Source organism: Lates calcarifer, linkage group LG21 (genome assembly GCF_001640805.2).
Source record: "Lates calcarifer isolate ASB-BC8 linkage group LG21, TLL_Latcal_v3, whole genome shotgun sequence".
NCBI classification, from domain to species: Eukaryota; Metazoa; Chordata; class Actinopteri; family Centropomidae; genus Lates; species Lates calcarifer.
This window is the reverse complement of record NC_066853.1, coordinates 24,276,453-24,302,791: the sequence shown is the minus strand read 5'-3', so window position 1 is coordinate 24,302,791 and position 26,339 is coordinate 24,276,453. Positions and strand designations below refer to the sequence as shown.

Below are 26,339 nucleotides of genomic sequence, written 5' to 3'. Positions count from 1 at the left end.
TAAAATTAGTTACATTAACATTAAGGTCAGTCTTCATGCAGGCTAGAACTTGTGGTGATAATGACATTTCAAAACTAATCCAAGCACTTCAAAAGCACTTAGGTTCATCTTCTTTATCCTTTTTTCTCATTTTAATCCAAATCTTTTTTTTCCCTGGACTTCCTCTGAATCATTCTCTCTGCCCTTCATCCTAGGTCCCAAATCATACACTTGTGCCCTGCCTTACTGAACACCACTGTTACTCCGAGGCAGTTGCTGGCTTTACAATACCTCTGTGTGTTCATGGCACACAGAGAACAGGGAAAACAATGAAACACCCATTTCTAAAAATATATGAGATTATGACAGGACCACCAGCAATGTTGTGTGAGTTGGAGATGATAAAAGAGTGGAAAAGGTGATTCAGGCAGATTATGCTGAACATTCTTCTTGCATTATGCAACACAGTCATATACAGAACTGTGGAAGCAAAGAAATTCAAATGTAACCTTTGCTGTCTGTCTGTGATATAAAGCTCACAGCTGTATGGTGACATAGTGTCACACCAGTCATACTTTGAATGTGCTGGCATGGCTGAATATGAATACATAAGTACATTTGAATCAGATAAAGTAGGACTGATGGTTCACCATTTCCATCTGCAGCCCAGCCTCCTCCACAATACAACATCGTCATCTGTTTGTGTCTCAGTGTGACCAGTGACCTCTTGTCACTGTGTGAATAATGGTATTACCCGCTGAGCCCCAGTGCTGCCTGACACAGATAAAGACACTTTGTGCAGAGCAACTCTCAATTGTTCTCAGTGTATGTTGCAGATGAATGAGTGAATAGAAGACAACTGCTTCAGTCACAGTTGGGTTTCTTCTTCATATCATTAAGCTAAAATTTCAGTGTCTGAAATCCTTTTGTTCAAAACAGTATGTTGGTTTATTTATGTTACATGTACAGCTTCCTATTGGTGGACAGTAGCAGGGGTCCTCTTGTGGACAGGACAGCTCAGAATATACTGCTCCATTAATGGCTACTGGGAAACAGAAAAACATCAAAACAAGTTCCAAGTTCCCCAGTTGCACACAACATCTTATTAGTATATATACGATATACTAATCTTTATAGTTGCTGTTTAGAGCTGCAACTATTATTCAATTAATCAGTTAGTTAATTGACAGAAAATTAAATGGCAACTGTTTTATAAATTACAACTTTTATAACAGTTTCAGTCGTTTTTCAGTGACAGTTGATTCGCTAAAAATACAGCAAAAGGTTATTCCATGATCAGGTGACACCTGTCAGTACCATGGACCACTTCAGGAAAAAGTTCAGTGGGCCTACTCAGTAAGAACGTTTATTTCATAATTTATTTGTCACCACATGGAAAAATCTCTATGGGAGGGCGTTGATGTGGTGAGAGAGAGGCTGCTGAACTGAATGTACTGTCAGCCAGTTGCTGATACAAATTCATTAATTACACAGGGAACAAAACAACACGTGAAAGCAGCCCACGAGCCATTACAAATATAAACACCCTGCTCACATCCTGATCAGTCATGTTACAGGTGTAATTGACACCTGGGCAGAACTGGACGCATACATTTATTATGACCAATGAGAAGGCATTAGATTTTGATTAGAGGAATTATGAGGCATCTCAAATCATATTAGAAATTTATTCAGTGCTTGAATGTAAGAAAAATAAGTCAATATTCATATTTTATTTTTCCTTCTTTGCAGGGCGTTCAAGTCTTAGCTGGTGCTGGGAGAGTAACATACAAAGGATTTAACAGCTTTTTTCCCCAAAAAAAATACAGCTGCCTGTTTTTCTTTTACGGGGGTTAATGAATGTGGTGAGACTGTACCACACAGTAAATAGCCCTCAGAGTAATTAAAAGTAGATTATTCTTGTATTTCTAGAATCACATTTAAGAAGTACCCCAAATCTCACAATAGGAACATGTTGCACTGACTCCCAATTTCAGCCTTCATTCAAAGGAACTAAACCAACAAAACCAACATGAATTTCAGCTGCTTGGAGCCACTTGGTAAATTACACCAGAAAGATATTCATGTGGGTCACCTGGACAAGAGGGGACAATAGACATGAGTGTTAAAGCAGGAGATGATGAAGCTGATACACAGATGGTCCCAGTGTCACTGGGAAGGATGTGTTTGCAGGATTCTCTTCCACCTGAACACTCCAACAGCCGGTTTCTCTGTGGTTGAAGTTGGCCTTATCAGTGTAATCAGATGCTGAAGTGATTGCTTGAAATCTGACTGAGCATAAATGCAGCAGCCAATGGCACACGATTAGATACTGGGCAAGATGTCTGCAGTGGAGTTAGTGATGCCTCTTTAAATACAACACACACTGTCCACTGAGACAAAAAATAGTTCTGCACCTAAGATAAAATGTTGCTCTCGCTCGTTTATGGTGGATTAACAGTAACACAGTCTAGCAGACATGAACCCATCACACTACCTTTGTAACCCTTGTTGCACAGGAGGTGATGGCGAAGAGGGTGTTTTCTCACCTCCACTGTCACAGAACAGGAAAGGAGGCAAAAGGAGACTTGGCGTCTCTGGTGTGCACACACAGGCTGACTGGGCGATAAATGATCTCTGGAGTCAGAGACACAGGCAGGAGAGCAGAGGAGAAATACAGACAGAATTTGAAGCCATCACCACGTGTTCAGACCATAATGATTAAATCTTACATACACAGTTCATGTGTGAAGAGAATGGCACTGGTGAAAAGCGGCCACTTTCACCTGATTTCACCTTGCCAGTCTGTTGCAGGAAACAAGTGGGTGGTTTCAGATCTCTCAGAGGAAAAGATCAAGCAGAGAGAGAAGACTATGCATGACCTTAAGATGAGCAGAGACTTAAGTGATATTTTCAAAGGTGTGATGTGAAATCCAGACTCTGACCAAGTCCCTGCTGTGTCTATATACAGTCTATATATTTGGGGATAAGTGGAGGAGTAGCTCATGACTTTCAAGATATTATTTCTTCAATGTGATAATTAAAGGCCCACAGGTAATCTGATCATCAGCATGGAAACTTTGGGCCTGAATGATCCTATTTGATTCAAAATAGATTGCTGGAAATTTCCGGTCCATGTTTTATCCCACTGTAATAGATCAGTGTTATACTCTCTTAGACCATACCAGACCATGTTCTGCTCAGGCCCAAGAAATGAGGGAAAGGAAAAAAGTGACCACAACATAAATAATGAATGGCTTGAGCTGCTCAGCATATCTGGCCATCTGTCGGCCATCTTGGTTTTGAGAAATTTGTGTTAGACTTTCATTGACTGACCAATGGGTGGAAGTGTATGGAACAACACTCTAGCTGGTGGCTGATGTGCCAATCTACCATCAAAACCCATGCATATACAAGAAATAATAATAATAGCTGTCCACTGTAGTGACCACTATGCATTAAAGGGTTAAATGACAAATTATGTTGTTCATCCATGCCCCTTAGAACAACACACTGAAGTGTTGTATGAGCTGACAGCCTTGATGTGACAACACTACAGTTAAGGTCTGGGCACAAACAGGATTTGGTTAGGTTTAGGAAACATTGTGGTTTGGTTTAAAATTACCACTTTGTTAAGGTTAGAGGAACTTTGTGATCATGGTCACAATAATAAACACATGGTTAACAATCGTGGTCTTGGCTAGGAGAAAAAACAATTGGAACCAGAAAAAACAGCAGTCTTCAATGTCATAGTCAGATGTTTTGCTGTCCCATCCATCCACCCTGACCTTCTCACTACATCACCAGACTTTGCTCCTTAAAAAGTTACTCAGGTCAGTCTTGTTTAACCAGCTCATGGACGCATTGTTAGCTTAATAAGCTAGTTAACTACAGCTGATTAAATCTGTCAGTGATTACTGTCATTTAGGCCAGTAAATTCAACAGTCACTAGCTTGAAATGAGAAGCCTGCTTTTTCTACCTCTGTCTAAAATCACAGACCCACAGTTTGCAATTACTAAGAATTCAGAGTATTAAATCTGCCTTCGTTATCACTGCTAATGTGCAGGAATGTAGCAACAGTAACTAACTGAACCTCTGATGTATCATTTGCAAACTAACAGTATCACATAAGCATAAATAGTAAATTTATATCCATGTATGTCACAGATGACATACTCTAGCCCTCAATCCCACCATCCCACTGGTTGTTGTCCAGACATGGGTGGATGACCTCCATTCGAAAGTGGGTGTGTGTCTCTTTCTGTAGCGTGGGATTCTGGTCTTAAGCCAAATGCATCCTGAGCTCTCCCAGCATCTCATCTGCTTTTTATTTGCGAACTTCTAGTCCTGCCTCTTTTTGTTTATTGCTTCAAAATGTGCAGGGCGGAGTGCTGTTGGAAATGGTAGCTAGTCTGGGTAAAGGAGGAGGGGTGACTTATGGGAAAGTCCCCAAACATTCCCCATGCTGATAACACATCAGACAAAGACAATCTGCAGTTTGAGATGTGTATAACGTTATTTTCTGGAATCAAATAAAGCCACTTTGTGTGTGTGTGTGTGTGTGTGTGTGTGTGTGTGTGTGTGTGTGTGTGTGTGTGTGTGTGTCCTGTGAGTGCAGAGAAACGCTTACTCCAAGACAGAAGGAGCTGGCCTGGGAGAGGGGAGGAGCAGCCGAGCATGGGAGGAGAATATGAGCTATAACGATTAGATCAGTGATTTCAAACCACGTGTAACAGCGAGCTGAGGGCATCACTGCACCAGCTGTGTTAACTAATTAGCACACTTTCTCTTAGACAGGAGGAAATGGCCTGCTGCATAGAGTTGGGCTGGTTTACAAATCCCCAGGGCCTCTGTGGGAAGTGGTTTTAGACCACTTACCCAGACAGTGGGGGGTAGCCTCATCAGCCTCAAGGTGCTTTTTTCATTTCATTTGAATTTGCAAGAAGTGTCTAAGTTTTATATATGTATGTGTATATATATATATATATATATATATATATATATATATATATACACACACAAGACATAAGGGAAGGAGGAGGTCAAAACCTGGATTTTGACTGGAAATGTAAATATGCCAGTGTTTGCTAACATATTGGTTTTGCCAACTTTCTAAGGTGATAATAAGTCAAGGTTGTGTTTTCTGCTTCTCTCAGGTGACCAAAACATGAATGAATACAGGGATCTAAATAGTGGAGTACAAGTAATACGTTTGGGGTATTTATTGTTTATTGATGTAGAAACCTCTATCGGAGTCTCATTTCAGTCACATTTGCACTGGAGATGCATGTAACTGCAGATGAACACAGACTGTGTGGTTCTTCAAATCCTATCACAGAGAGAAATGTCCATAAAAGACAAAACACAAGAGTGATGTGAAAAGGGTTACAGTTACTGTATCCAGACTGTTAACGTGCTTCTGTCATGGCAATAGCAGAGTGAGGCTGAAAAATGCAGCTGCACAGCTTTTAATTTAAGAATATGACATTTTGTCAGCACAGGCATTTCTTTTTATCTTTTCATTTTGTTTGTCAGAGTCAGAGGGAAACAGAATTTTGATAGGTGGGCAGATTTGACCAGAACAAGCAGGCTGTGTTCAGAACTGGATACCCACATGCTAAACATGTCACATGTGCCACAGTTAGGTGTGTTGTGTGGCAGTGAAAGTAGAATGGGTATCCTGTTCTAATCCCAGTTTTATAAAGTGAGTCAGTGTTGGCTTGGTAGAGTATTAGCTGCACAAAAAGGAAAGAGAAAAGGTAACTGTGTTTCATTGGGCCTTTTTTTTCTTGTAGTGTAAGTACTTATGTATTTAAATACATTTACTCAAGCATCTTATGTACAGATATGAGATGTGTATAAAATAGTACAAATTAGTTGTACTTTGACCAACTACAGGATAAAATGGTGCATTAACAGTAATCAGTAATAATAATCCAGTAATATAATGTACCACTGACACTGCATAATGAGTACTTTTACTTTTGATACTTACATATACATACATATAATACATCTTGATGCTAATATTCAGTACTTACCTTGATGTATTGTACCATTACTTTTAATTTCTAACTAACTAGATCTCAGTACTTTCTTCTACTTTCTGATCTCTGGTAACCAGTGTGGACCCAGAGGCAGAGTCAACAAGTGGTTTTTGGGGTAAAATAAGGTTTACCTGGACAGAATTAGGTTTGGCAACAGGTAGGCAGAGGAGAGACCAAAGTCAGACAGCTCATTAACCTGCCCTTGATTCAGACAAACAAACAAAATGCTCTAGTATACAGTGGTAAAATTAATTAAAATCAATGATGTGATGAATCCCATTTATATCAGTTAATTTCTGAATTCAAGGTCATAGTATTGTGCATGCTAGCTCACTGTCACACTGTCACAGCTTACTGAGACACATGAATAGATGAGGTTGGTAGTTTGACAAGCTGTTGCATGCTTTGCCCCCAAACTTCAAACCAAATATATAACATGGTGACAGATGACTGTGGGTAAAACTTTTTTGGGGGGGTAAATTTGACCCTGCTTTGCTTTGGGTTGCTCTGGCCTAGATTTCACTGGTCTCTGGTATGTGAATAAATAAATATATTCAGCTGTCAACTGATGATAATAGTTGAATCCAACAGTCTGTACCACAGTTGCTTGTTTCTCAGTGTCCTGATTAAGGCATCCTAATTTGTGTGCCTGTGTATTCATAAGCCTCACAGTCAACTGTGTGTCAGTTGTGATGATAATTAACATTGCCCACTGTGTTTCACAGGTGCAATTTTAAGCTTAAACTTCTGTTCTGTGTTCTTCTATTTTAAGGACCAGACCCCAGATCAGCCCTTTGTGCTCAGCTCAGTTAGTTCTCTGCCAAATCTAGGATTTATTTTTGGTAGAGAGCGAGAAACTTTTAACTGGTCTAACTGGTCAAATAGTGGTGTAAGTGATTGTTATTGTCACACATTTTCTCTACATCCTGTTAACCTGACTGACCAACACCAAAAATAATTTACAAGAAAGTGTATTTATTGTACCTGTAATTTAGAATATTACCAGCTAGAAGTGCTGTCTGTGTTGGGCCAGGGTGTAACATTTAGAGGCAAAACTCAAAACTGGCTGCGTAAATCAGAGTAAGTATTCAAAGAGATAAACAGTGAAGTCTATTTAATGAACTAATTAATTGTTTAATGCACTGCATGCCAGGTTCTTCGCAGTGAATAATTTCCAGCCAAGAGCTACTATCACCTACAAACCAACATACTCATTGCTGGCTCTGAAAAACTCATCGGCTTTAATATTTTTTTTTCATGTGTCTGTCTCCAGTCTGAAGGCAGTGCTGTCAGCCCCTTTGTCCAGCGGGGCGTTGGATCTGTCTGGTATTCCTCTGACGGCTCGAGACATGGAGCGTCTGTGTGCTCACCTACAGCGCCATGCGTCCACAGTGATCAGCTTGGAGCTGGGTTTCACCGAGCTGACGGATGAGGCTTTCCTCCTGCTCCTGCCCACGCTGGCCTCTCTGCCACACCTGGAGACCCTGGCACTGAACGGAAACAGGCTGACCAGAACTATTCTGAAGGAGCTGACTGACGCCCTCAAGGTAGGAGAGTCACTTATCTGTGAAGTTGAGAGTTTTAGTTTTCTTCCAGCAGCCTTTGACTCATGCCATCATTTATCTTTGGAAGAAACAACCGACATTATAGCCACAGATACTACAGATGGTGGTGGTCACCGGAGCCACAAAATCCAAATTTAGCAAAAGAGGGGACCCCAGGGTAATGCTGACCTGGGACCCACCACTACCTGACTCCAAAATATATTCTCTTTAAGTCTTAATATCTTATTTATTTATTTATTTATTATTTATTTATTATGACAGGACATTTAAAAAAAAGCTAAAAAGTCACTGTTAGCCATTTTCTACTAAATAATTCAAAGTCAATACTCTCTGGTCAATACATAGGTAAAATTCCTGAGTTCTTTAAAACTTTATTGGTTCCCTAGAAAAGTACAGTGGAAACCCTCTCCATCGTGCTGCCTGGTTGTAGTACCAAGAAAAAGACAAGAATTAGTTTTTAGAAAATCTTTAATAATAATAAGAGACCATATTGAAACCATAATTTCCGGTAGGAAATATGTACTTTTCCCTTTTTTGGTATTTTTATGCCTTTATTATAGACTTGGCAGGAGAGAGATGGCAGGAGAAGAAGGGGGGTAGATGGGAAAGATATACACTGATTGTCTCCTGCCAGACTCAGATTCAGGACATTGTGATTTGTGGTCAGAGCCCTTGACTCCTAGGCCACATTGACTTGAATTTGCTTAGCGAACTTGTGGAATTTCTAGTTGCTTTCATACAATCTAAACTGTCCTGCAACCAGAATCTAGCAACCATTAGAACAAATGTCTGAAACCTTCAGTTAGAGGTGGGCGATAAAATGATAACAATAATAATTTTATATTGTTAAAAAAATGATGTCACAATAAAATGATTTTCAATTTTCATTGATAAATGTTTGGTACAATTCATTTCTATTCTTAAACGCCAGTGTTTGTTAAGTGTTTATTATGTTCTGACATAAAGAAAACCACAATTAAAGGTGCCATATGTAAGTTTTTGCTATTGCTACATAGCCAATATTTATTACTTACCAGACAAGGTGAAATGCTCTGAGTCCAGCATCAAACTTCATTCCTATACTTACCAAGAGCTGTCTCCAGCTGTGGAAAGCAGCGCAAATGTTGAATCTTCTTTTGTTTTTATTTCTCTCTCTCTCTCTCTCTCTCTTAGTCTGTTTTTCTACTGAAGTTAGCATGCTAACTAGCTAGCCCCAGCCCATCCTGTCTTGTGAAACCACTTTATGATGATTCACTGTAATGTCCAGTCTGCCCTCAGTACAATATGAGAGGATGAAGACATACTGCTGCCCAGAGGGTGTGTTCTTGCCTCTTGTCTTGTAAACATAATGATGGCTAAAGCTCTTGTTAAATAAACAGTTGTTAATGCTAACATTGGCTATGTAGCAATAGCAAAAATGTACATATAGCACCTTTAACTGTCTAGTTTCTTCAACTTTCACTGAGAAGCAAAAATCTGAATTTAAACTTAAAAGAAATAATTATTTGATTTGATTTATCATGATAATGATAGATAGATAGATAGATAGATAGATACATACATACATACATACATAGACAGATTTAGTCAAAATAAGATGAGATGATGGTGATGATAATTTTAAGACAGTACGCTGATATTTTTACCCCAGGATCCAGGCAGTTTCCCTAGCGTGACATGGATTGACCTGGGCAACAATGTGGATATCTTCTCCTTGCCACAGCCCTTCCTGGTCAGCCTGAGGAAACGCTGCCCCAAGCAGGGCAACCTGCCCACCATCCTTGAGTTTGGAGAGAGTCAAGCCAGCGACCCCCCTGAGAGGCTTAGGGGGGTCGGGGAAGAGGAGGAGACAGACGACACAAACCGGACTGAGAGCATGGGCGAGCTCCGGTCTGAGGTGGAGGAGGAGCTGGACGGAGAGATGGAGATAGAGGAAATGATGGAGGAGCTGCTAGACTTTGACAGGGAGGTGCAGGGAAAGGAGGATGAGGAGGAGAGCATGTGGACTGTGGAGGAGCAGAGGAGAAATCGGAGGAGAAGGGGGAGGAGAGAGGGGGAGGAGTGTGGAGAGAAGGAGGTGAAGAGGAAAGAGCAGCACCCGGGTAGAAGGGCAGTGATGGTGGAGGAGGAGGACGACACACAGAGCCGCTCCTCCCGCCTGTCCTTCTCCAGCCAGTCACAACACTCCTCTGGAGCCGCTGAGCCAATAAGAGTTGAGGAGGATGACTTGACCGACCAATCAGACCACTTGACCTGATTGCTGCTCCCTGCTTACATTTCCCCTCCTGTATCGAGTCTTGTGTGGAAGGACGCAAGAGAAGACTCCTGCAGAGGCTAACTGAGTGTGCTCAGTCAAACAGGCTGCAGTAATGGAAGGATGTAATCCATATGAACATGCCACTTGATACTGCCTCCACTGATTTGATTTGTGACCAGCCACCGCAGCGTTCAGATACTGGCAGAGTGACAGCTGAACCCAGGTGACTCTTGGTAACTGTAACATGAGAAGACAATCCCCAACAGGACATCTGTTTTATCGTAACTGTGTTGTTTCGAGTACAAATAGACTAAGGATGCTAATACATAGAATAGACTGGTTAATTATATCACATGAGGCTTTTATGTATAGAATGTTAATCTTTATTCAGGTCCTTCCTCCTGGTAACCCTGGTAATACCTACATGTGCCTATAAGACATCCCATTACTGGTTAATAGTGTTGAGAGATAAAGAGAGACCAGAAAATATAGAACAGAAAATCATACAAAGTAATCGGGGCCCTTAAACCTTTTGAAAAATGTTTTTGCCAAAAGCTAGTGGAATGTTAAAAATATCTCCCTCCCACATACGCCAGTGGCTAGCCAGATGGATGAGAAGATAGACAGGAATCAAAAGTCAAGCCAAAAGATTTGTTGAAATCAGTTGCTACTGAAGACATGAACAGATGTCCTTTAGTGGATGAGAAGTGCACTGAAGATGAAATTAGTCAGCTGAAACCAAAAGCAGAAAATAACCATTAAAGAAATCAACACAGTAAAGGCCTTGATGATTGTTTGAAAACCGAGTGAAAACAGTACAAAGTGCCCTGGTGTGGAAAGGAGAGGGGCTGGTGGTCCTATTTCCATGTGTCCCAAAGTCCTGGGGTGTCAAGTTAAATATTTAGTAGCCTTTTTCTTATAATCCAGGTCATGTGTCACTCCACGGTGCTGTACACTAGTGTGCATCACATGCTTACAGTGCAGTGTTTATATATAGGCTGCAGATATCCTTATACAGTATGTAGCTCTCACCCAGCTAGTGCTTTCCCTCCATGTGTCACTTATAGTCCATGAGGAGCTTTAAGAAACAAATGGATGTACAGTACACACACACACACACACACACACACACACATATATATATATATATTGTTTTTATCTGTCCTAAGAGCGATTGTTTAGATTGTAGATTAGCCATTTAAAGAGGAATATCACTCAGTTCAAGGAATCATAGTTGTTATTTTTGTGGTCTTGGATAGAGAAACAATATGTGTCGCTACATGAATAATGCTTCAAACCTGGGAAATAGCTGAATGAGAATCTTAATTTGTTACAATATTTAAGGCACTGATTGTAAAGGTTTTATTGATATATAGAGGAGGATTTGTTGAGCAGAATATTAACTCCCATTGAAGAAATCATCCTAAAACAAAAAAAAATCAATAAATTCATATATATATACTTTCCCCTAGACAGAAGTCCCATGCACCAATACATTCATCTTTGCAGCAGTTAACATGTGTGACTTTTTTGCTGTACAGAGGCCTTGCAGTTACATCACAAATCTCCCAGCAAACTCAGCTCACTCCATAGTAGAGGTCCATTGAATCAATGTCTATATGGAACAATGCCTGACTACACAAGGGAAAACAAAATAACAGAAATGCTATAACAATGCCAAAAACAAACCAATACACTAGACCCCTGACACTATTTTTTTGGTGAATAGCATCAAAAAGCAGAACTATTGCATTGTTTTGTACAGATGTTCGTGTATATTTTAAAGGGGCACACCGCTGATTTTCCATACAAAGTTTAGCATTACAAGAAGTAATGTTCAGCCTATGAAAACACTTGAATAATGTCCTCTGTGGCTCTGAAGGAGTTTTGCTAAGTCTGAGAAAATAAGCATAATGATGTCATATATGATCATATTTAGGCATATTAGGCTTCAAAGTATTTAACAGAAAGCCTGCACTACAAACTGGGCTGCTGAGTATGAAACAGAACTAGTTGTATGACGTATTGTCTGACCACGTTGGAGGGCAAGAGTGTTTATAGCTGCTCTGAACAGCTACACAGGAGGGTGGAGTGACCAACACATTTGCATAGCCTGCAAGATCTTAGTCAAGTATGTTCACAGTCTTAGTTGCATACTGTATGTACTGTCTGTCTATCAGCAGCATATACATTACCTCTATATACATTTCCATGAGACTTTGTGGAAAGATCAGCAGATGAACATGATGAGTGTCCAACATGTCCAACTAGAATATCTTGACAGTTGCTTTGCAGTAGCAGAGGTATGCACTGTAATGAATGATAGTCAGTTGCCCAAAGGATGCAACTACTCTCTGTCTCAGGACAAAGATTTTACTGAGACAACATTCTGATAATACAGCCTGTGACTTGCAGTATGATTTCACTGTTCAAATCAGGTACCAATGAAATACTTAGTGGTTCCTACTTATACCTAAATGTAAGTACAGTAGAAAATAACAAGGGTATTAGGAACAATGGAGTAACAAGTAGGCATTTTAGATGAAAGAAGAAATAAGTTACCTACAGAGTACAGTGCTGGAGGCAAAATGAAATCTGTGGGAGATTACGGTTGCAGCTTTTTCCTTATTTAAGGAGTGAAAAGGAGAGGGGCTGATACTTGATATCACAGCTACATACCTGGTTCCTGTTGTGTTCCTCTCGAAGTCTTAACTATGTTTTATCCACCTTCATCTATATGTTATACTATCACATTATTTTATTGTGTTTATTATGTTTTTCCTCCTCAGATGACAATAGATGCCTTCCATAGCTGTGCCTTTGAGAAAGGTATGTTTGTTCTCTAATCCATCATACCTGTCACCAAAACACTGAGTATAATTCATTTCTACTTTCCTCTGAAATGTATAATTAATATTCCCTTGTTCCCTGTTATCATGTTTTCTTCCACTATGTTTGTGTTTAAGTACCAGTAGGAACCAGTAAGTATTTTATTGGTACCTGCACAAAATTATACCGTAATTATGCACCTGTTATAAAGTGTTACAGAAATAATCTCTACAACCTTTGTGTGCTATTTAAAAATAAACATCTAAGTGAAGAATTTTAAGAAAAGGGCCTGATCAGTATAAATCTCTTGCAGGAATTGATTTCATTTCATTTAAAAAGCTACAATTAAAGAGTGTCATTCTAAAAATAATGGATACCATTAGTACTCAGCAAAACCTCTTCAATGAAGGCAAGCAACTAATTAAAGGTAATTTGTCATACATTTTTAAATATTTATATAATAGTTAAAAAAAATATCCAAAGGCATTCCAACCATTAAAGTCTGTGCAACAGTCTTTTAATCTACCTTGCATGATATCTGTTAGTCAGTAAAGGTATTGTGATAACTTACTTTGCCAATGTGATCAGAGGCAACAACATGACAGCATGTGGGTGGTATACTGCACACGCCACCTGAAAGCTTTCCATACAGCAAACAGCTCCCTTGTGCCTCACTGACGTTAGCCTGCAGACATTCAGTGGTATTGCACTTAAAGCTATAAGTACAAAAAGAAACTTCCCTTTAATCTACCTTTAAAATAAGCTAGTGCTGCATTGTCCCTGCAAAATCTATTTTACAAACAGGTCATTACAATGAACCCTTTAAACAGAGGCAGACGGGTGTTGGTGCTGTACAGTATGTGCAGCAGAGCTGAGTGCACATACACAATTAATGTGAGGCAGAGAAAGATTGTCCTTAAAAACCACAGTGATTATCAGCATTTGAAGCCATTGTGATGAAAGGCATAAAATGTGGATCATAATGTTGTGAGTTCAGATGGTGATGTAAACGTTTGTATACCATCTACTATTGGTCAGCATGGATCAATGGTTTTATAGACAGTGTCCAGTGAAAGGTTTGGACCCTACTCTCAGGGTCAGACTGACTCACTACATGTGTCTCCAACTACTTAAAACTATATACTTATAACTCTATTCTCAGGTTTACTGTAGTTTTCTGCTTGCTACTGTAACAGGACTCCCTCTGACTGCAGAGAGAGAGAGAGACGAGCAGTGGAGATTGGGGGTATGTGTGAATGAGTGTAATGTGCTGAAGCCATGAACATGTCTGCTTTTATGTTAAGGTCACTACAGATCAGAGCAAAGAAATCACAACTGGAATCAGGCTGATATATGAACATAGATGTGGCTTTTAATTTGAAACCTTTGATCCATCACTCAGTGTCGTCTACCTCTGATATGGATGAACTGATGCAGCATTTTAATATGATTCCACACAGGTATGAATGAACATGGTTTCCTAAAATCATCCCCTGGATTTCAAGAACTCGTTTTAGAGATAAAGTAGTGTTTCCACATTTGTCTATACTGATAAGAAAAAAGTGTGTTTGCAGCATTAAATAACACGAAATTCTTTTCAAATTTATTGTCCATAAAATGCTTGAATATAAAGACACATGAAGATTTTGCAGACTGGCCACTCTGTTGGTCTGCTGGTATCAGATGAGAATATTGACCAAAAAATCACATACCATTCAGTTTTACTTCACCACAATTGTGTGTTAATAGTTTATTCAAATTGTAGCTACATGTCTATCATACTCTCTCTGCGCATCACCACAGGCAGAATGACTTGTCCTTTCTCATGTTACGATGAGACATGAGACCATGATCATGGTGTATATCTTAGACTCATAGAGCAGGAGGGGCTATGAATGCTTTCACTGACCAGAAGATATGAAGATGCTGTCTGTGTCTTGCTCAAGAGCTCTGCTGATATATTGTGAGATGTAAAAAGAAACATGGTAATGTGAATCTGAAGGCATGAAGGTAGCCTTGGATCTTTTCTCTCTCCTGAGTCTTTCTTCTGTATGTATTTCTCTTCCGTATACCTCTGAATTATTCTCTATACAGTATCTTCTTCTGTCACCCCCCTTTTCCGAATGTTCCCATGGAGCTTTTATTTTTGTGCCACTTTATTGAGACGATACAACAAAATGAATGCTCTGTGGATTCATATTCTAGTATAATTGTACATCTTTACATTTTCTGTTATGCCATGGAAATTACCAATAAATTCTATGACAAAAAACCATATCACGCCTTGTTTTACTTTTGTGTTTGAATGTAATAACTGCTTCAGATCTGTTATCCACAGCAAACATTTGGATTGTAGGTGTCAGTTACATCCAGTGTGGGGGCCCAGTGAGCTGCACAAACTATAAAGACCTCAGTGTGGAGGAGCATCTACCACCACTACACCTACCACCATACTGTAGTAGTGTGAAGTATTTTAAAAAGTACAGTTGTATTTATTCTTAGAATTTGCTTTTTTGGAGAGGTATCATTTTATTTTGTGCTGTATCTTGAAATGGAAATTATTATTGTAATCAAGCTTCTGTTTGTCTGTTTATCAGTGATAGACCCAATATTTAGGAATGTTCAACTGATCCAAACTTCCACTAATTTTTTTCAGGCAACACTCAGACATTTCTCCACACAACGACTTGGTCAATTTATGTCTACAATTGCTGTGAACCACTATGATGTGTGAGTGTCACAACACAAGAAAGAGAGGGGTACCACTTCCTGATTGGGCTATATTCAGACATGAATCTGGTATCTATTTTCTCATCTAATTATTGGCAGGAAAGCATAGAAAGCACAATGTATTTCCCCAACTATTATTGAAATATTTCTTTAATAAGTTAGCAAATCAAGCTTGGACTGGAGGCCCTGCTGCTCTTTCCCTGAAGTTCAGTGTAAAATAATTGCATGGGTTCCCATGATCAATTAAGAAGCTAAAAAGACATAGAAACATAAAGGGAGGTGACAATCAACAGCACCCACAACCTGGAAACCACTGTTCCAATTAAAGGCTAGTAAGTGATTAATGACACATTAAATGATTTATTATCATTAACAAAAGCATTAGTTATTTATAAATTCTTTATAAAGGGTGTCATATGGTAAAGTGGTGCCAAAAGATGCATATAGTAACCACAGCATAAATGTGTGCAACTAGGATAACTTCTCTATTATTCATATTTTTAAAAAAGTTTTGATGAATTTAACTTTATGTGTTGTATTATTTATTATGGACAATGGTTCTTATGCTGGGCATCAAAGCACATCAGTTAGGTATGACAATATTAATATTCAAATGTTCCAAGCTCTCAAGTTCAGTCTTTGGCTGACATCTAGTGGCCAATATAACAAAGTGCAACCAATTCGTTATTTACTAGGTTAAATGTGTTAGGAATATTTTCTAGGGGTCCAACATGTTGGTGGGAGCAAAATCTTAAGTGTATGTGTCCGAAGTGTAATTACAGCACTGCAGCTGATCTGGCGCAATAATGAGGCAAGCTTTAGATTTCACAACAACCCATTAACATGAAGCACAGGACCGTCAAGTCAAACAAAGTTAGCCTGAACAGGAAAATCAGTTTACTAACTTTATCTCCAAAATAAAAGCTTACAAATTGGTCGCATTGGAAAAAAAGAAATATACACCTAACCGTATACGACACCAACGTTATATCAGAATATATACTAAAAAATATTGTTATCTTTGGACTTCATCTGTTAATCATAAGCTTGTATGATTAACATTATTATATTGTATGGCTAGGAACGGAAGTTTTAGTTACTAATTTATAGCTTGACGCTTGTGCGTCTGGCGCATATAATTACTACGTCACATCCGGTGAGAGGGGTCTTTTTTGTTTTCCCGTATCCGCCATTTCAGTTTTTGAAGTTAGTTGTCATCGGTCGCTGGAGCATAGCCTGAATTCCGCGGTTAAAACGCATTGTATGACTTATAGAGCTGTATTCTGGTCATAAACCAAATAAGAGTCATTTTTATATCGTGGTTGAGTATCTGTATAGGCGAATTGATGACCAAACGGCTAGCTACGGATGTCGCCTGTTTACTAAACGTGCTCTAGGCGCTAAAGTTTTTGTATGAGTTGAAGGCTTTGCTTGTGGATAACAGGAGGGAGAGCAGGGAAGGCCCGGTGAAGCCTCGGCTTTGGAGTGGTTATCATGGCCGGAAATTTTGACGCGGAGGACCGTGGCAGTTGGTACTGGGGTCGGTTGAGCAGGCAGGAGGCTGTGTCTCTGTTGCAGGGGCAGAGGCACGGCGTGTTTCTGGTCCGGGACTCCATCACCAGCCCCGGCGATTACGTGCTCTCGGTATCAGAGAACTCCAAAGTCTCACATTACATAATTAACAGCATCAGCAACAACCGACAGTCCGCTCCAGGTAAGATAACAGTGGGCTTTGGAGGGGCTTGGTATGTGGAGATGCTGATGTGACCATTCTTGCATGACTTGCACCAAACGCGATGCGCAATAGTCTCTTTTCCACTCTCTAGTGTGGAGAATCCAGCAGGCCAGACACACTGAAACACGTGCCAGTTTAATGTTGGCTTGTTAAAAGGCAAAAATACCTGTAATCAGGAATGCTCAGGCAGGCAACACACTAGATATTACACAACACATTTTCAGTAAATCGTGGAGATGCACGTTTCTGTCATTAAAATACGCTGTGGTGGGCGGTGTGAGTTTTCAAGTAGTAGACTGTATTAATGCGAGTTCTGTACTGGTGCACCATTAAAAGGAGCCTAATTTACTAGCTGACCCTGAAAGAGTTGTAAATGGTCAAACGTCTGTTATATTGCCAGGTTTCAATAGACTTTGACCAGACGTTGTCTCCTGCCTCTGCTGGGTTTTTTCCTGTGTGGGAGCTGCAGCAGAATATTTGTAATGTTTCCTCATGCCTTTTCAAAAATACAAAGACCTTTCTTTGGGAGGAACAAAAAAATATGGAAGGGGAAAGAAATCCAAAAGAAGGAAACAAAAATCCTTCCTTGTCATTCTGGAAATCACCTCCATCATGCTTGGTTACGGCAACGAATAAGCTTCAGATCTGCCAGATTTGAACATGCTCCAGCAGGTAGCTGTTTAGATGAGAATTTAAATAAATTTGTCTCACTGACTCCCCCTCCATCTTCACTTATTTTCTCCAGGTTTGGTCCATCCGAGGTTTCGTATTGGTGACCAGGAGTTTGACGCACTCCCTGCTTTGCTAGAATTCTACAAAATCCACTACTTGGACACCACCACCTTGATAGAACCTATCAACAAGTCCAAGCACACCTCCTTCATCAGCGTTGGCCCCGGTGGAGCCCCTCCGCCACGCCTGGAAGACGAGTATGTCCGAGCACTTTTCGATTTCCCTGGAAATGATGAGGAGGATCTCCCGTTTAGGAAGGGTGATATTCTCAGAGTTCTTGAGAAGCCGGAGGAGCAGTGGTGGAATGCACAGAACTCTGAGGGCCGGGCAGGGATGATCCCAGTGCCGTACGTTGAGAAGTACCGACCAGCGTCTCCAAGTTCGGTTGCGGGGCCTGGTGTGCCTGGGGGACCGCCGGGAGGGATGGGGATGCTAGGGAACTCTGACGGCTCTGCGGCTCAGTCCGGCACTCCACTTCTGGGAGACCCCAGCCAGTATGCCCAACCCACCCCCCTCCCAAATCTCCAGAATGGACCTGTCTATGCCAGGGCCATACAGAAGAGGGTACCCAATGCCTACGACAAGACTGCCTTGGCCTTAGAGGTAAATATGTGTGGTGTTTTTCCTTGACTCCATGCATCGTCCTAACATGTGCTGGAGGAAAGGAGACCTTTAGCATAGAAGGATGTAGGACCATCCCTGTAAGCTTATCAAGTCTAAGCTCACATTCTTTGGCTGTCTCTCCTATTGTGCTTTTGATTATTTCTTCCTCTGTATTTGTTGAGCAGGAATCAAGGTCAGAAAGTGCTTAGTCAGTTCTCCATTTAGTTTTCCAGATAATCTGGTCATTTAATATCTCCTCTACAGAGATCATTCCAGCGACCTGTGTAAATTCTGTCCATGATGTTTATTAACTCCCTGGCTTCCACTTTCAATACTAGATTTTTATTTGGGTTCAGGGCACTTAATCTTTTCCCTAGATTTTAACCTAATAGTAAAAGATGAGAGGGCACCCAAATATGAAAACTGCCATTAAGCTCTGCTCTCTGCTCACAGTAGCTGGACTGTTACACTGTCCGGAAGCAAGAGCAAGGCTCCCACGGAGCAGGTCGTTGGGGGAAGGAAATAGTTTGTGTTTGGGAACAGGACCATTTCCTTTAGTCTCTGTGAAGCCAGGAGTCCAGCTGAGCCAGGAGTGGGACTTTGAGACAGGCCAGTTGGAGAGATCTCATCTATCCTGCCATGCTGGACAGTACCGCTAAAGATACCAACACAGATCCCATCTTTGATTTTTCTAATCTGTGCTGTCCATTTCTTTTTGAACCACTAGTCCACCGCTGTTTGAAGTTTGCTCAGTTCCATATGACAGATAGATCCTTTGTATGAGTTGGTTTCTACCACTCCCACCTGCAGTAGACTTTTCTGGCTTTGACCTACGTGAGACTGCTTGTTTTCTCCACTCTAGTTGGCCAGTAGTGACTCAGCAGGTGGTTCTGGACAGTTAATAATTAGCTCAAGTTTCCTCGTGTCATCTTCAGAAAACCCACTGTGATTTTCTTCAGCACCTGAACCTAACTTACAGTCGTATGCATGTAATCCCTGTTTCATGTTGTCATACTGTACTTACTCTATTATTTTTCTAAATTCTGAAACTTTTCAGCATCATTAAGTTATGATCGTGATTACAAGTCATTATAGAATTGGTCATGAACTCTAATTCCAATATATAAAATTTATGTCTATACACATAGTTCAAGGTAAAAGCATTGAAAATAAAAACACAAATACCTCTACCACCTTAATTAATCCACTTAAATACTCCTGGGATAAAATAGAGCTGCAACCAATAGTCATTTGTGCGTGGTCTATAAAATTGTGAAAACATATTAGTTTGAAGGTTATATCTTCAAATTGCTGTCCAGCTGACAGACCAAAACCAAAGTTATTCAGTTTACTCAGTAATTTAAAACAGAGAAGAGGAGCAAATCTTCACATTTTAACAGGTGGAACTGGGTGATATTTAGCATTTTAGTTGAAAAATACATGTCAAATTAATTCTCTATTGATCTGCTAAGTGATTAATCTTTCAGCCCAAGGATGAAGACTACCACTGTGAAGCTTTTATTTCTGACTTTAATGTGGAAACTGTGAGAGAGGTGTTGGATCAGCTGTGTGGTAATTTTGGGGCTGTAACTTGTGGTGGTGCTTCACAGGATTGCATCATGGTGTTTGTGACATTTTGTTTCCCCCATACATTGTGTATATGGAGCCAAAGTAGCAGAAACACACTACAGAATTTTGTGATCCAGTCCATCAACAGCTGTGATCAGGATATATCAAATGGCTGTGACCTTCTACATAATGATGATAGGGCCTGCATACTTTTCACCTCTGTTTAAAAGCTCCTAAATGAATTGCTCAGGAATGTGCTGAGCTAATCCTCAGGACTGACATGGGGGGCATCAAGAGTTTTTTAATGCATCGGTATCTGCTGCATACAGCCTGATCCATTACTATTCCTCAGCTCATTGTACTCCAGGTATACCCTCTGTGCCAAAATATCCCCCCCAAATTTGTATCTGCTAAAACTAAAATGTTGCTTGTTGCAAAGTATTCTGAACAAGTGACCCACAAAACACACAAACAAACAGCAGTTCTAATCCACAAGCAGCAGCAAGGTGCAAGCAGAGTTATGTTGAGTTAACACGGTCATATTTGCATTGTGTCGCTGTTTGGATCACACATGATTAGAGATGAATCAGTTGAATGATTATCAAAATAGTTGGCTATTTTTGGAGAAAAAAACCCCAAGCATTCTCTGGTTTCAGGTTCTCACATGTGCTGCCATTTGTCTTATGTGACCGTAAAGCAAATATCTATGCGTTTTGGTCTGTTGGTCAAACACTGAAGTTGTAACACATTGCACAACTCTTTTCCAGTACACCATGCTTTATGCATCTCAGTGTTGTCGGCTGTCTTGCCTTCATCAGTGTGGTGTTGGAGGTTGTTTGCAGTTTCTGATATAGTCCACTGATCACCATCGATAAGTATATAGTCCAAGTGTATACAGAATTTATTAGAGAAATTCAACAACAAAACATACAACATTGCAACCATATTTTCACAATATCCTCAGTAAATGTACCTTGAGGCCCTTTTGCCCACTACTGGTTTAAGTTGAATCTCCCTGAGAAAGCAGCAAATTATACTCATTCAACCGTTTTTTATGACAGTATACTAAACTATCTTAAAAATTATGGATAGCCCAAACTAATTCTAAAGTCAATCTATAGTTGACTCCTTGTTCTTGAAATATATATGTTCTTTGACAACAAATATTCTCAACTAGACACTAACCATGAAAATAATTTAGTCGCAGTCCTACATGTGATACAGAACAACTTCTGAGACACTACACTGTACTAAATACTGGAAAACAGGAAACCACTGGAGGAAATGCAGAGCTAACGTATCATAATTGCTTTACTTATTTTATTTAACTTGTGTATTGCAGCTGCATTGGGTGGGAAAAAGGGTACACATAATTAAAAGCCTCATATTTAGGTCAAAATATGTTATACAAATGCTGCCAGTTACATATTAAACACTAGGAAGATTGTCAGAACTGGTAACAGGTTATCAAACTGATAATATAAGGCATGGAAGAGTATCAAACTCTGAGCCTTGAGTGTGCCCACACAGCTTTAACCCCTGACTATTCAGTAATCACTCACATAGATTTGAACTTTGGAACTGACTGTTAGTTCTTGTTTGCTCAGGTTCAGTGACACAGAAACGGCCACTCCTTTCTCTCCTGTGCAGGTCAACTGTAATCATTGCATGCTTCCTTCTGACAGTGGGACTGCAACTAAGGATTATTTTCACATCATTTACTAGTTTGAATAATTTCCCAATAATTGTTTAGTCAATAAGGCCTAGTACAAATTTCCAACAGTCAAGGTGACAACTTCAAGTTTGTCGTTTCTTTTTATTTCCAGTTTCATGTAGAAGACAATAATGTTGCATATCAGTCCTTCAGCAATTGATTAATGATTGATTGGTTAATGGTTTAGTTGTTGAACCAGTGATAAATACTACTACTACTTTGACAAACAGTTAATCATTTCAGTTATTTTTTAAGAGTAAATGCCAAATATTTCCTGGTTTCAGTCTTTTACATGAGAAGATTTGCTGCTCGTCTTTGTCATATATAGACAGGAACATGGGCTCTGAGAAATTGTGAATGGTATTTTTTCCCCTGCACTTAAAAAAACAGAACATAATTGTAGACTAAGTGATTAACTGGCAAGATGATTAATTGGCAAAATAATTTGCTGATTAATGGATAATGCAACAATCCTTAGTTGCCGCTGTATTTGTTGAGCTGCAACAGTTTGATTAATTCTTTCAGCTCTATGTGACAACACTGGATTTTAGAGGACAGTGGACTATCCGCATGGTAACTTATTTCTCTCGTCTGCTGTATATATTTCTGTACTCTTACACCTCTTCTCTCTCCCCTCACTCCCCAGGTTGGTGATATGGTGAAGGTGACCAAAATCAACGTGAACGGCCAGTGGGAGGGGGAATGTAAAGGCAAACGTGGCCACTTTCCCTTCACACACGTCAAACTGCTGGACCAGCACAATGCCGAGGATGAACTCAGCTGAGAGCGGACAGCAGGGCCACAACCTGGACACTAGTATTAGACCCTTCCTCACCCTCCTCCCTCCTGTTCTTCTTCTTCAACACACTCACCTGCTCTCTCCACCCTCACGTCTGCTCCAGCTTTTACCTGCACCAAGTACATTTTCAGAGAATCACTGAGAACAAAACAAACAGACCCTTGTTGGACCCTTCTAATTCACACCCTCCACTTCTAGCCCTCTGAATAATCATGACTGCCGTCCTCCACTATCTACTCTGACTGACTGACTTCAAAATGAGTCATATACTCTATAGTAGAAACAGAAGATATACTGAGTCTCCTGTTCTGCGGATATGGCAACGCCCTTAGATCCTCCCCTCATCATGTCCCTGTCGTGGACACCTTATCAACACACACTCCTCACCACAGAATTCAGCCACTTCCTCTTCCTGTGTCAGAGCCAGTAGATAACTGCTCAGCACTGTCATTTTTCATCCTCATCCGTCACCATGTTTATGGCTCTGTAGGATCACTCATGCTGCATTCATGTTAGATGGGAATACAGTTAAAAGATGAAGAGTAACAACACAGTTTTCATGTGTTTTGTCTTGTTTGAAGCTGTTATGGCACTGTTATTGATTTCTTTACAAACCGTTTAAAGGAATAGTTCGACATTTTGGGAAATACACCTATTTAATTTTCTGCCAAGAGTTAGAAGAGAAGGTCCGTAATATTCCTGTCTGCATGGTAAATATGAAGCTGCTGCTAGCAGCAGATTAACTTATTTTAGCATAAAGACTGGAAGCAAGACTGGCACTATGCAAAGGTAACAAACCCACCTATCACCACCTCTGAGGTAGACCTGAATCCATAAAAAAAGGTGTATTAAAGTAAAGGTTTACAGGTGTTACAAATGTCTATTTTTAGCTGGGTCAAGTTGCCAGGCAACCAACAGATACTCTGGGAAGACTCTCCATCCAACCAAGAAATAGTCCAGCACACAATGACCTGTAAAACATTGAATTGTTGTTGACACTTGCTGAAACTAGGTAGATTTTGTTACCTTTGGATAGAACCAGGCTAGTCATGTCCCCCAATTCCTCTCTTAATACTAAGCTAGGCTTACCGCCTGCTGTTATTTATCATACAGACAAGAGAATATAAATGTATAAATGAAATTAATAATTTCACAATTTGCTTTGTTTCACACTTAAAGTACATGGTTGTTATGATTGAGGAATTTGAAATGTAGGGCCCCGACTTATGTTAAAGGGATGTGTTGGTACTTACAACACCTGAAATTTATATCGCAAAAACTGGAGAGAACAATATTCTCTGATGTGTTACCATCCTAGGTAAGGTTGAGGGGTATTTTCATGATAAAAGTATCCATCTACTTTTGTTCTTAAAAGACATGAATGCAGCATTATTTGGAGTTAAGCCAAGATTGTGAGGGACAAGAGCAGTGAGATTCAAATGTGTGTACATGTGCAGCATTTTATCACCAGAAAGATTAACAGAGGAATATCGTGTCTGAGAAAGAACTAAAAAAGCTAGGTCAACTGGAGGTGTACAGTTCTCAAGGAGCAGGTCAAGGACCAGTCCAGCACCCACACCCCTGTACCAAATATCAAACGGAGAAAACAAAACTGAGTTGAGACCAGCAGCTAGTAGCAACTTCATATAGTCATAGTTATAGAGCAGGCCCCAGCAGTGAACCTGAGAAACTTATGTTGTTGAGGTGGAGATAATGGCAACACTACATTCAACCTCTCCACTCCTCCCACCTTGGCTCACCTTAGCCCCCATTCACCCATCGCCTACAACCAAGTACCACCAAGTAGTCTTTTGTAAGAAAAAAAGAACATATTGTTATGAAATGATGTACTATGTGATTATCATTACATGTTAAAATACTGTTTTTTGTTATCTTCATAGTTTTTTCGTAGGTTTGTCTGGGGGGAAACGGATTTGATGTATACTTTTTACTGCTGCATGTTGGGAGGGAGTGATGGGTTTGCTGGTGCAAAATGGATAAACTGACTTGGAGGGGGACACATCTCTTTGCCCCCAGCCGTCACAATACCATGTGTTCTAATTCTGTGTCTGATGTACATGAATGAAGTTGAACAGAGTGAATGTAGGCTCTCCACCATATTAGTTAGTATTGTCTTCTCATATTAGTGCTCTCCATTCAGCTAAATGAATATACCTTAGCAAAACAGACTGCTCTGTGTTCAGATCTTGTCAAATGTGTCCAAGAAAAGAGAAAGTGGTGTTATTTGGTACCTGCCCTTTATTTTTAACCTATTAATAATCTTGCTGCCACCTTGCACTATTTTGTTCTTTTAATCCTCTGGTTTATACGCCTGTGTTTCCTTTGTGCTTCCTTACTTAATCACCCCTTCTTTTATTTAAAGTCTTGTCCATTTATGATGCACATGCCAACTTTGACTTTTTCTTTCACTGTTTTATCTATACCCTCTGCCATTTCTATATTGTCAACAGAATAGGCAAATTATGATGTAGTACAGACTGCCTTTTTCTCAAAGGGGTTGTTTTCTGTTGAGATTGAATCAATCTACCTGTTGACACCTGACAATCATCACCCACATTTATCATAAAGCAGACTGGTTTGGATTGAAGCAGGCTGGATATATAACTCAGACCTTTGCCAGAGTGAACCTTGTCCATTCTGAATTTGATCTGTGAGAACTTGCTGTCTCTTCCGAGTGAAGTGTTCCTCTCAGATGTCCTGATATAGTATTTCTGGCCAGCACACCATTCCACCTTTAGGTGGCAGTGTAGCGACATTCAGAAAAATGGGATCCTTCCAGAAAGCATATTCTGCCAGTGCTTATGACATTAAAGGAGATGAAATTTGATTTTTAACAGAATGCACTTACCTGCTTTTACACAGAGTTTGCATTGATTGATGCTCTCCTTTTTATGGTTTTCAATTATCCTCGATTGCTCCCACATTAGTTTCCCTGTCCTACTGGCTTTGCCTTACAAGCTCTGTCCTGCTTAAACACCAGTTGGCCATATTCCAAACCCATGTTAAAAGATTAACTGTTAAAAAATATTTGGCTGACTGCTTGGAAAAATCTGGTCTAGGAAAGTAACATTTGTGTTTACTGTCAGTTTTTGACAGTCCATTTTTATCTGTGTAGTTGCGATCAAATCAAGCTTCTTTGTCTCTCACCCTGCACATGGCAAGTGCTTAGCTACATAAATCATTATTTTATAAATTGTGTTGCCAATGAAACCACCAAGAAGTATTTTTTTAGTAGCACTGCATGAAGTCATTCATTTCCTTTCATAAAAAGGAAAGGGTGTCAAAATGCCAGTGGAAATTGTGTTAATATCAAAATGTGCCATTTTATTATAACACTATATTCTTTCAAGACAATTGAAATTACCTTTTTATTTTCTGTAGCATGTAATGTGTTAATATACTAGTAAATAAAGTCAAACCCATGACAAATGATTTGTTTAATGCACTGTTTTTTGTATGCTTGTAAAAAGTATGGTGTGGAGTCAGGAAATCCCTTACTGGGCAGCTACCACTTGAAAAATACATAAGTCTAAGGCATTTTAACTCCTACTGTTTTAACTGTACAATTCATGACCTAAAGCTACAGCAGCTACAAAAATCATTGTCATTCATACTAGCATGAGATATTTTTAGTAACATCTTATGAAGTTGACTAAGTGTAATGTCCGTCTACAGTGGGAGTGTATTCAAACAAGTTTTAACTGTTAGCCTTCTAAAACTAATGTGAACTCCCTACATATCATTTATAGTGCAGCTTG

The 26,339-nt window shown here is 39.8% G+C and overlaps 2 protein-coding genes across 3 annotated transcripts in view; both read left to right on the top strand.

Moving 5' to 3' along the window:
- The window catches only part of lrrc75a (leucine rich repeat containing 75A), a 53,510-nt gene extending 38,557 nt beyond the window's left edge, over positions 1 to 14,953 (top strand). The window contains exons 4-6 of one of the 2 annotated variants that reach the window (XR_001961776.2): positions 7,301 to 7,574; positions 9,244 to 10,072; positions 12,639 to 14,953. Coding sequence is in view for 1 of the 2 variants with exons in the window: in XM_018684026.2 (XP_018539542.1) it covers positions 7,301 to 7,574; positions 9,244 to 9,849 (880 nt within the window). In the remaining variant the exon portion in view is untranslated. Of the gene's footprint in view, positions 1 to 7,300; positions 7,575 to 9,243 lie in introns of both variants that reach the window. The other variant, XM_018684026.2, reaches the window with a different exon arrangement.
- A 1,609-nt stretch (positions 14,954 to 16,562) lies between these two features.
- crk (v-crk avian sarcoma virus CT10 oncogene homolog) lies at positions 16,563 to 26,013 on the top strand. Its single transcript, XM_018684028.2, has 3 exons — positions 16,563 to 17,122; positions 17,889 to 18,478; positions 22,408 to 26,013. Exons 1-3 carry the CDS (start codon positions 16,903 to 16,905, stop codon positions 22,543 to 22,545), a joined length of 948 nt encoding a protein of 315 aa, XP_018539544.1. The 5' UTR covers positions 16,563 to 16,902; the 3' UTR covers positions 22,546 to 26,013.
- The last annotated feature ends 326 nt before the right edge of the window (positions 26,014 to 26,339 follow it).